This window comes from Staurois parvus, unplaced genomic scaffold, assembly GCF_062004578.1.
Source record: "Staurois parvus isolate SC_StPar_1 unplaced genomic scaffold, SC_StPar_1.0 ptg000968l, whole genome shotgun sequence".
NCBI lineage: Eukaryota > Metazoa > Chordata > Amphibia > Anura > Ranidae > Staurois > Staurois parvus.
In genome coordinates this window covers 404,791-417,325 of record NW_028318764.1, presented here as the reverse complement: position 1 = coordinate 417,325, position 12,535 = coordinate 404,791, and the positions used below count along the sequence as shown (strand labels likewise).

Below are 12,535 nucleotides of genomic sequence, written 5' to 3'. Positions count from 1 at the left end.
AGCGCACTTCTGTACCGCCCTATCTACAGCTCCCCTATTCTTCCTCTTGACCAGAGCTCATCTCTGCACCCCTGTCCCCAGTTTACCTTTGTACCCAGTCAACTCAGCTCTGCACCCACAACTACGGCTTGCCTCTGCCCCCTCATTCTACATCTGCACCCCCATCTACAGCTTACTCCAATCCACAGCTCATCGCTTCAAACCCCCTCCTGGAGAGCTGCTGTCAGTCACCAGTTCTCTGCTCTGCCACCCCCCAACTTTGCTCACTAGAGCACCGAGCTGAGGATGGGGTGGGAGAGGCTGGCTCTTGATCTCAGTGACTCGCTGTGAGGCTGAGCGAGCTGCAGGCCCAGGCATCTGTGTGGATTCCAATCATATGGAATCTTTTCAGAGCCTAGACCAGCTCTGTGACATTAGCTGACAGCGGGCTTTAGCCATTGTTAGCTGAAAACAGATCACAGGGGTGAAAAACTAACCGCACTATGATCCATAGAAGTACAGCCAAAAATGTTTTGACTATACTTCTCCTTTGGTACATGTCAGCTCAAGCAGCATAAATTAAGCACATAGCCTTGCAAACATTCTCATTTTCCTGTGGCTATAGAAATTAGGTAAAAAAATGAGGTCATTTAAGTCAAATCATTTTACTAATTCTACTTTTGTTAGCCAGTTAGTACCATCAGCCAAACTCTTCTATAAGAGTGCTGCCAACAAATGAGTAACATGTGGCAAGGCTAAGAAAGTCAATTCAATCTTTAGGCTGTTACTTCGATTTGTATACACTGCACCTAGTGTGTTACCATCCTAAAGGGTTAAGCATAATTCCCCCAGATGGTCTAAGCCTGTTTAGTGCCTGCCAACAAGTCATGCACTCTCTCGCTATTGTTAGGACATGCAGTTTTCTTCCAGGCACGGAGGAAGGATTTCACCCCCCACCCAAATCATTTTTAGTAGCAGAGCAGTTTTTCGAGCTGAAATTCAGAGGAGGACAAAGATGCAGACAATGCATATGTGGTGCACTGTGTTCCTAGTCCTGCCTTATATACAGACTGCGCCTACTGAACAGCAAGAAGCAGCGTATGACTATGATGTGGACGATATATTTGAAGGATTGCTTTTTAAACAACACTTTGAACAGTACTCAAATGATGGAGCAGAAAATGAGGTACCTTCAGTTATACTGTATATATTGCATTATAAGTGGACAGTGCAAGACTTCAGGCTTTATTAAATGGGGTAGCAAAGCATGCTGGGATCTGTTTTTGTGTGTATATATATATATATATATATATATATATATATAGTATTTTCTTCCCTTTGTCACCAAATGTTCTCTTTCATTTATACAATGCATAGTTATTTATCATTGTTTCTTTTCTTAAAATCTTCTCATTGGAGTATCCTTAGCATACCTGCAGTACATCAGGCAATTAAAATATATGTCAAGAATACTGCACATCTGTGTGACCACTACTTACCTTTGCTTTGAGTTATCGAATACATAATATCATCCAGTTTATTCTTACAGAAAATTATAACTAATGATGTACAGTGACTTTTGGAGTAAATAGAATGAGTAAATATATTCATTGTACTTTTCTAGCCAATAATATTAAAATGTTTGTGTACGTGGAGTCATATATATGAAACCCAGAGGAAAAAGGGGAGCTGTTGCTTATGGTTTGTTTTGCTTCAAAAATAACACTTGATAGTTAGTCTACAAAATTCATATCTCTAAGAACAGTCAAAATTAAATTAATCGTAATGCTGCAAAAATGGCTATACAAGGAAAAGAATATGTCATGCAAAACTAATGTGTTGGGCCTCTGAAAAGGAAATGCTCTAATCACAAGAATCTTATTCCTCTGGGTGAGGTAGTTAAATACAGTAAACATAGGGTTAAAACTTCAAGAAACCAGGATATTGAAGTTAACTCCTTATGCAGCTACACTGATACAATTCTTTAATTTGAAATACTTAGTGAAAAAGACGCTCCCACGTCTCGCACTTAAGTAACACTTTTTTTGTGACAAGGATATTGTTTAGTATACAATTACTATAAATCTGTATCCAAGTCCTTTATACTCAAACAGGCCACATGATCTTAGAAGTTACACAACATTTTACATATTCTCGAGTCACTCAGTTGTGAAATAGGACTTGAACTGTTATGAATGCAGAGAATTTGAAGAGTTATATAAAATACAATTAATCTGCATGCAGTTACAAAAAATAAAACAAGATTTCATATATGCCCCAATATAATCTACAGTATAGTCAAGCTGGAACGCTCTCCGCTCCTGCAAATCTAAATGGTTCATTAACAAAGCAGCTTCCCTATCAATTACCAAGAGGTGGGAGGGAAATTGACTAGAGTTTAACAAACTGAAGATTTACTATTTGTGGCTCCTGCTATGCTCAAGACGATTTTCTTAAGGCGCGTACAGCACATTTAACTTCTGTATTTTTATGAAACTGATCTTGTTACTCAAAGTAGTTCACATATAAATGATCAGTTCTGAATGCAGATTTACTTAAAAGGAAAAGGTGAGATTCGCTTGTTGCTGCACACTTTCTTGAAAGTGAAATCATGCTCACTTAAAATGTTATAAACTACAGTCTTATAGTGTGAATAGTAGATCTGCCAATATGCCTTACAGGGCACCCTGAGAACTGAAGTCTGTTGAATTCTAATGTGCACATAGCAATTTTGTTCCTAAAGTAGTTGCTTGTTACGGGTCCACAGACTTTATGCATTGTGATTGTATCTACAGACATGATATACAATTGTGTGAATAATTAGGTATACCACATAGAAATAGTTGAGTTTTTCAACATATTTTAACATGAAAACATTATATAGTTATTCAAACAGGTGAAATATTTGAATAAAAAAAAAAATTCCTTTCCCTTTTTTATTTCTTTTATGGGTCACACCTCAAGTAACACAGATTTATTATTATTTATTTCAGGTACTTATAAAGCACCATCAATTTATGCAGCGCTTTACATATATATATATTGTACATTTACATCGGTCCCTAACCCTCAAGGGGCGTACAATCTAAGGCCCCTAACTCACATTCATACATACACATACTAGGGCCAATTTAGACAGGAGCCAATTAACCTACCAGCATGTCTTTAGAGGGTGGGAGGAAACCGGAGTACCCGGCGGAAACCCACGCAGGCACAGGGAGAACATGCAAACTGCAGGCAGGTGGTGCCGTGGTTGGGATTTGAACCAGGCAGTACTGCCAGGCAGAAGTGCTAACCACTTAGCCACTGTGCTGCCCAAGATGAGTTGATTTATTAAAAGAAAATAAGATTGTTCACTTTTCAAGAGAATTATTCTTTAGTTTATTAAATGAGGCAAAGCTCTGCTGGTTTCCATTATTCAACTATGTGCAAGTAAAAAAAACACTGTTTAATGCATGCATGTGATTGGATATTCCTGACATTCACTAGGTTAAGAGAAAATTCCCTTGCAAAGAGAGCTGCCTATTTGTCTTTAGTAAACCAACCCTAATGCATCGTATCACTGTTGTGGGGCAACAAGGGCTGTGGATAAGGCAGTACAGCCTGCTCTCCTGTAATGGGCTCAGGCCCGATCAGTTCAAAAGGAGGGCCGGCTGTAAAGCCTTATAGCACTGCTTCTCCCGTGCAGTGCTGCCGGCAGAAGAGGAGAGAAGTGCTGCAGAGGGAGTCACAAGAGCATCAGAGCCAACAGACTCTGATGCTCTTGTGACTCCCACTGTACGGGGTTCGGTTCCAATATCTGTGCCTCCTCTTGGCCCATCCAGCTCATCCTGTGTACCCTCCTCTGCTTCCAGCATTCCTCCTCTTCTGTCCTCTCCTGCCAGCAGGCGCAGCTGCTGCACGCACAAAGGGGATGTTTTAGGATGGGGGGGGGTTGTGCTAAAAATGTAAAATTTATGACATATATGGTAGAGAAAAGGACTGATGAGTCTGTGTTCTCAGTTCCTTTATCAGTCTCAGATGTGAGACATCAGGGGTTTGTTTGGTCTGTGAGACTCCTGATATTTCACCAAAGCTGCCCCCTCTAACAGGGCAGTTAAAGAAAATGGAAAAAATAAATAAATCAGATTCTAAACTAAAGTAAAATAAAGAAATTAAAATAAAACTCATTCACATGTGCTTTGATCTTTGAACAGCAATCTTTCTTCAGAGAGCATTTGATAGGCAGTGAGGAGGCATATTGGCTCCCCATCGCCTGCTTGAACCCCACACTTGCACACCGCAACCTTTGCATGTGGTTGCGAGGCACTTGCAGAGCAGCGCACTATTCACTTGAATGGATTTTGTTTGACAGGAGTACAATTTATGCCATGGCTGCGAAGCATAGCCTCGGAGTTGTGGCATGTTTTCCCCCATAGCCACTTCCTTTGCTGCCAACGGGGGTAGCAGTTGGTAAGCAGTAAAAGCACAGATAATCCATGGAGTTTTTACTGCCCCCAACATGACGTGAGAATGAACCCAAAGTACTTATTACTACAGGTACTCTGGCCATGTAAATGAGTGGATTGTTAATGAGACTGGAGGCGCCTGTTACTCTAAGGAGATGCAGTGGCTGTGTAGGCAGGTACAGTCTGTTTTCCCCACTGGAGGTGGTGCTCAACCCGAGTGGTACTACAGCCTGGGGAGAAAGTCCAAGAGAAACATGGTTTCCTGGGTCGAATAGAGGAACATTTTGGTTGGCTATGCTGCAACCATGTTACCCTTGGTGACCCTTTTTGGGCAGCAAGGTCTATATAAGGCCCTGCCCAAGGGTTTTGGAGCACTTATTGAAAGTGGCTAGTGTAGGGAGAGAAAATCCGCTTGTCAGGTACAGCAACTAGTGGTAGGGAGAGGTTCCTGATTAGGTGGAAAAGGCTAGGGACTTGCTAACCTGTTAGAAGTCACCCTTCTCGGGATCAGACAAGCTAGGCCACACTTCACCCCCTGAACCAGGGCTGTGGTTAAGGGGATACCACCAGTCCTCCTGTATGGGTGCAGACAGCTAGGTGAATCAGATGTAGGTAGGGAGGGTGATGGGTGTGGAAGTGGGGCTTTTACTGGAACCGATCCCCTGTATGGCTGTCTCTGTAGCAGCTTGGAAGTTGTCTTTTCCTCCTCTCCCTCCCACTGGAAAATGGACAAAGAAATTATCACATCACTACACAAGTTTCAAGTCTGGCGACTGCAAACACCACACTGCACCTTCCCACGTTTACTGGCAGACGGCAGGATATGTCCGATTTAGAGGTTGCGTAAGGAGGAATGGGCTCCGGCATGGCTCTGCTTGGGTTTGGGTCGGCTTTGAACCTGATACCCAAGTTTAATGGCTTTAACATCCTCTTGGCAGAATGGGAGGAGAGACTGGAGACTGCCACGCTCCTGTACCAGGTACCAACCAGGTTAGTGGTGGAGCTGGCTATTAACAGTTCAGAGAAGGATGCTCACTGCCAGAGGAGGAACAGACCACTATGGATCAGATTGTGTCACATCTGGAGGGACTGCGTGGGGAGAAGATGCTGCTGCCAGAGGTTTTCCAACAGAAAACAGGAGGATGAGAACATGACCCATTACGCAGTGGCTAAACAGAACCTCTGGAGGTGCCTACAGAAGTTGGACACTGCACTGGCTGCACTGACATAACTGACTCCAATAACATGTTGAGGGATCAATTTATCTCAGGCCTGATGCCTGACACAGTCCAGAAGGCATTACACGAGAAGGTTAAAGAACAAGCTTCTGTGAGGTGATGGTGGATGTGGTTGCCCAAGAGCAAGAAGAGGCAGATCTAACTGTAGGAGTAGGCCTTGGCACCTTCACCACTGTCAGCCCTGATTTTACTCAAGATGTAGCCACCTTAAAGTAAGAGAGCCTTTTCCAAAAAGAACTCTCTCCAACCCCAGAGGGGTGAGAATCTGCTGCTCAGGTACCCTGAGGAAGACCGGAAATGTTGGGGGTGCAGATGGTATGGACATATTTTACAGGAAAAATATGTTGAAAAATATAATTCATTATACTGATTTTTATTATAAAAAAAATATATAATAATAGGTGATGATAAATAATTCAAAATATCAGCACACTGATCTAAACAAAAATAATGGTTAGAAATTCGGGCTCCGGGCAATATTGTCTCCGTCCATGGCGGAGGATATCCGCAGCCTGGCGCGGCCGCCTTATCTGGGCTCCGTTGCCTTGGACCTTCATCCGCAGTCATCCAGGCGGCGGTGGATCATCGGAGGGCATTGGAGGTGCCTGGATCAGATAGGAGGAGTGCCGTGGTATATTGCCGCCCCCCGTGGCGGCGGACGTTTGCTGCCTAGTGCGGCCTACTCTGTCCCGGATCTCATCCCAAATGGGCCGCAGTGAGTACAGGAGGCAGGGGGGCGGACGGTTACTGGCCATCGGGTCCCCCTCATTGTCCCAGGAGCTACCTCCCTCTGTAGTTTTGGCCTCCGCTGTACTTGGAGACCTGCTGAGGCCTATACACCACAACCCGGAGGGATGCTGGGGCTCTCTTTGTCTGGCCTAGATGACCTTGGGATCACTATCAGGGGACATTTGTTCTGCACGAGCCCTTGCCCCTCTCAGGCCCGAGAGTGGGAGCTGGAGCCGACATCTAATCTTTGAGTTTTATCACTGATGTTTACCACGGCCTATGTCTATTCTACACCTTCACGGTTACTAAATATTTTTACAATATAAAGTTTCTGCAGATAAGCCTGACAGCCTCTATGTAATTATAACCCTAAACCTGTTTCAGGTGTTATAGGTCTCCTGGGGTTATTTTCTTCCTTGGCTATCCAATTTTCAGTTGATCACCCCCAGGGGACTTCCTGTATGCCGTCCACCAAGAAAAAAGGGGACAAGCTCAAAAGTCCCTTACGACATACCTACTTAAAACACACGAGATTTGCAGCATGTCTCCAGACAATTCAGAACGAACATCCCCGTCTGAGCCCACGCAGGATACCACAGCTCACCCATTAGCTCTGATCAGTGAATGTACACAGCAACTCACAAAGGGGGACTTGGAATCTTGTTTGGAAACTATATACACTAAACTAGCTGCTAAATTACAATCAGAACTTCATAAGAGCACTAACGTCCTATCTCAGGAAATAGCCACATTGGGCTCCAGGACCGACCGCTTGGAAACCAAACATGATGAACTCAGCCTGGCTTATAGTGAACTGTCCAGAGATCACGACCATTTACAAATGGCCTTTTCACAATTACAGGCACAGGTGGAGGATCTTGATAATCGCAATCGCAGAAATAATTTGCGAGTCAGGGGTATCCCGGAGTCTGTGTCTGACCTTTCACAAGCTATAACCAAATTATTCCAGTCACTCCTTCCGGATCGCAACCCTGGGTCCTTCGCTTATGACCGTATCCATAGAGCCCTACGCCCTAAACCTCCTAATGATAAACCGCCTAGGGACATTATTCTATGTATGAAGGATTTCCTGACCAAAGAAGACATACTTAGAGCTGCTAATAATACCCCAACGATCACCTTCGAAGGTTCAGTTTTACAAATTTTTCCAGATGTCTCGCCAGCTGCGTTGGAAAAACGTAGAAAAATGAAAGAAATTACAGCTGCCCTTTTCTGGGCTCGGATCCGCTATAAATGGGGCTTCCCCTTTAAGTTGATAGTCCCACATAATGGGAGCACTTATATAGCCACATCCCTTTCTGAAGGCAGAGAAATCTTGGCCAAGTTGGGCCTGGCGCATGCCCCATCTCCTCAACGTCCGCCTTCTACCCCTTGGGTCTCTCCTATCTGGCATACTCCATCTCCACGAAGAGATAGAAGGAGAGTCCATCAAGAACCGGGTTGAAAAGATTTTGTTCACCTGCATGTCACCCATTGTTTTGATAAGTTCTCTGAAAGATGCTGCAAATGGTTATATGTTTATATAACATTAATTTTGATCTAATATATAGCTATTTGGACATATAAAAATTCGATACGGGTCTTTGGGACCTTTTTTTTCTTTTTATTGCCACCCCTATGTTTATGGAGGTTTCTGACAGATGACCCCATCCTGCAATCTAGCCTGGTCGGAGATGTCGCCGCCTTGATGCGGGATGGCGTCTCCCCTTCCTGGGCTCTTGGGTGGTGGTATCTGGGCGGTTTGGCCCTTTTGATAATATAATTTTCTATTTTCTCAGAGATAGCTTTTTGGTCCATCTGCTCTTCAGTATATTATAACAGATACTGGATACCAAGATACAGGGATTTCACTCATTTGTTTCCCACACATCATTAGGATGTGAATTTTGGTGGTCCCTGTTCAGAGGTTTTATATTTCTGATAACTATGTTTTCTCTCCCATAGCAATCTGGATGTGTTAAAGTTTAACAAGGGTCTTCAGACCCTCTTAACACCGCCCATTAGTTTAGGGTTTCAAAATTCTTGAACATGTTACCCCACCCTGTCTCCAGCATGGCCGGAGGTGCCACTGCCCGATTGCGGGGTGGCGGCTCCTTTTTCCGTGTTTTACGGAGACAGGGTCTGGGCCCATTTGGCCCTTTTGATGTTTGAAATTTTTGTTTTTTCAGGTATGGCAAATAGCCCACCTGATCCATCTCTCTTACCTATCCCCTTAATTGTAGAAGCTATTATGGCTCCCTCTCTATTACTTTTTATCTTTTCTCTTTTCAAAACTTTAGTACATGATGATGGTTTTGTGCCAGCCTGGGGATGTCGCGACACCCATATTGGGGTCTGGGTATCCCTCAGATTGGTACTATTGTTAATAACTATATCCGATATGGATTTACAGATTCTGATGTCTAGTCTAATAATCCTAGGAGATGTCGTTTCCATGTTTATTTTCATGTTGCTAGCTATAATGTTTGCATATTATGGTAATTCAATGTATATCACATAATGTCCAGGGCTTCAACTCACCAAATAAGCGCAAAACAGCCTTCCTCCAATATAGAAGACTAGGAGCTAAAATCGTTTTACTACAGGAAACACATTTTGCTGCCGCAAAACATCCAACATATTTTCACAAATCCTATAAGCAGGGGTATTATACCTTATATTCCTCTAAATGTAGAGGAGTAGCTATTTTTCTACATAACTCATTCCCCTTTGATGTTCAACATGTGTATCGTGATCCGGATAGTAGGTTTATCATTCTTAAAGGCACCCTCTTGGGTCGTGAACTCACGATTGCTAATCTTTATGCACCGAATTCAGCACAAGCCTCCTTTTCTAAATTTTTTGATATTTTGGATAGGTTTTTGTCCCCTCATCTACTGGTGGTAGGCGATTTTAACCTAGTAGCAAACCCTCTTTTTGGAATGAAGCTCTTCCTCACAATCCTCCCAGACTTTCCCAAAATCCCTTACCAAAAAATTGGATACCCTCCAACTGGTTGACACCTGGAGGGCTCATAATGCGGGAGCCAGAGATTATTCATTTTATTCCCACCCACATGACTCTTATGCTAGATTAGACTATATCTATTGTACCCCTATTTTATTAGCCAACTCTAGGAAAGCTTGCATTCACTTGAGCCCCTGGTCAGATCACAATATTATAGCCTTATCAATCAGGTTTATAGCATTGGCACCTACCCCCTACTCTTGGAGACTTAATGACTCGGTTGCTTCCATTCGGGAATATTTTCAGTCTAACTCTACCCCTGATATATCTCCAGCCACATTATGGGTAGCTCATAAGGCGGTCCTACGTGGCCTCCTTATCTCTATGGCATCTTCCAGAAATAGAAAACGATGGCAGCAAATTCTACAACTTACCCGAGAATTAGAAGTACATTATAGAAGTCACATTGGTAATCCATTGCTTCTTAACAAACAGTATCTCAAAAGTGTTTAGAATTGAATACCCTACTTTCCCAAAATACTGAAAAAGCTCTCCGTTGGTCGAAGGCCTCGTTCTTGTTGCACAGTAACTCAGCATCCACTATGTTTGCAAGGAAACTGTATCACTCTCTACGCCCCCCCACATATTTATAAACTGCGCACTAACTCGGGCAATATCTCATCTCTACCCCAAGAGGTTTTGGGTATTTTTGAAAAGTTTTATTCTAACCTTTTAGCTCCTCCATTGCCGAATTCTGTTCCACCTTCCGATTCATGGTTGGATTCTATACCCCTCCCTGCTCTCACACCCTCTCAGATAGCTTTTCTTAATGCCCCTTGTACCCTAGAGGAAATAACTTGTGCGATCAGTGCGCTAAAAAGTTCTACTGCGCCGGGTCCTGATGGATTCACTGCTAGTTATTATAAACACTTTTCCCCGACGCTGGCTCCCCATTTGATAACTTTATTTAATGATGTCTTGCGAGGTGGTAAGTTCCCCGAGGAGATGTTAGCTAATATGTCTTTAATACCCGAACCACAGACCACCATTTACCACAAAACTATAAACCAATCTCAGTAATAAATAATGATTTGAAAATATTTAGCCGCATTTTGGCAAACAGACTGGCCCCTATTATCTCCTCTTTGGTCTCTCCGGACCAATCTGGTTTTATTCCAGACAGACTTATTACTGATAACATTCGCCTTACACTAAATGTTATTCAAGATGCTAATTTACACTCCAAAGAGGTTCTGTTGCTGAGCCTGGACATAAACAAGGCCTTTGACAGTGTTCTTTGGCCCTATTTGTTTTCCTTGTTACAGAAAATGGGCTTCAGTGATGAGTTTTTGACTGGTATACACGCCCTATACGATTCTCCTAAAACGAGAATAAGGCTTCCTGGTTGTAATTCCGATTTTGTTTTTTTTTACATTGGGTAGAGGCACCCGCCAGGGCTGTCCTCTATCACCCCTTTTGTTTGCGCTGGTGTTGGAACCCTTGGCAATAGCAATTAGATCACATTCAGATATCTCTGGCTATCCATTATTAGTTTCACATTTCAAAATATGCATGTATGCTGATGATGTTATAGTTTTCCTTACTAATCCATTAACTTCATTGCCAAATTTATGTGCTATACTGAATGACTTTGCTATAGTGTCAGGTCTCACTGTTAATTTTACTAAATCGGTGATTATGCCTGTAAATGTTCCTGATTCCCTGGGTGCATCTCTCCATAGTTCGTTTCCATTTCGTTGGGTTATGGATTGGATTTCCTATTTGGGTATCAATCTCACCCCTAGATACTCGGATATATTTGCTGCCAATTATCCACCATGTATATCACGTCTCTCTACTCTATTAAAGATTTGGCATGGTTACCCTATTTCCTTTCTAGGTAGAGTCACGGCGGTTAAAATGAATATTTTGCCCAAACTACTTTATCTTTTTTGAGCACTTCCAGTCCCAGTCTCGAAAAATATTTGGATCATTTTCAGCGGACTATTAATAACTTTATCTGGGGTAATAAACGTCCACGTTTTACCTCATCGATTTTGTACCGCTCGCAACGGACGGGAGGTCTCGGCCTTCCCAATTGTTGGCTATATTATCTCTCAGCTCGCTTTGCACAGTTATCACAATGGGCAACTATTAACTCTCAGATCCCATAGATCAAATTTGAATCTCAATCTATACGGCCATTTTACTTTCCGGGTATTCTGTGGTCCAAAATTTACCCTCGATCACTTACTTTTCATAACTCCATAGTGACTCATTCACTGACACTTTGGTCCAAATTTAAATTAAACCTGGTCTCTTCTGTCCCCCCAGGTGCCTCATTTTTTGGTGATCCTACTTTTAATGTAGCCTTCTCCTCTCCTCAAGCGTTTCGTTGGTGGTATGATCACTCTTTCATTAGATTATCTGACTTTCAAAGAGGAGGATCATATATTACTTTTGATATGCTCCGCGTGTGTTTTGATGTTCCTCTTCGTGAATACCACCATTACCGACAGATTAGACATTTTTTTAAATCACATTTTGGCCTTATACCCTCTTCTCAGATTTCATTTTTTGAACGTATCAGCCGTGACTCTCCTGGGGGTGGGGGTCTTATTTCTGATCTTTATCACCAATTTTTGATCTGTTCCTCACCTACACCTCCTTTATATAGACAAAAATGGGAGGAGGATAGCGGTATCATTTTTTCAGATGAGGACTGGGATTCCATGGTGGATAACATATGTAAGTGTTCTAGATCTCTTTCAGTTCGAGAGACTGCCCTTAAGGTTTTAACCAGATGGTATTATACCCCATCAAGACTACATGTATTGTTCCCACAAACATCCCCTTTATGTTTCCGGGGCTGTGGCCTCACAGGTACCTTGGTTCACATATTTTGGGATTGCCTGACCATATCTCTGATTTGGCGCAAGTTATCTGAGGTGGCTACCTCATTGGTGGGTATCCCAGTGCAATTGTCTATACAGACCTGTTTATTGGGGGCTCATATCCCAGGGGTCTCCAATGACATTATGAGATTGATACATACTATTTGTATTGCCACTTTGTGGGCTATTGCCTCACATTGGAAGTCCAACACTGTACCCTTAACCACCGTTTTGCATAGAGTTGATGCTGTGATGCTCATGGAGCATATTCATTATACCC

At 42.8% G+C, this 12,535-nt stretch overlaps 1 protein-coding gene across 2 annotated transcripts in view; it reads left to right on the top strand.

The window, feature by feature from the left end:
- Positions 1-917: 917 nt before the first annotated feature.
- Positions 918-12,535, top strand: part of OGN (osteoglycin) — a 250,037-nt gene continuing 238,419 nt past the window's right edge. The window contains exon 1 of one of the 2 annotated variants that reach the window (XM_089657140.1): positions 918-1,165. In XM_089657140.1, the coding sequence (XP_089513266.1) occupies positions 995-1,165 (171 nt within the window). In that variant the 5' untranslated portion in view covers positions 918-994. The remainder of the gene's footprint in view (positions 1,166-12,535) is intronic. The other variant, XM_089657139.1, reaches the window with a different exon arrangement.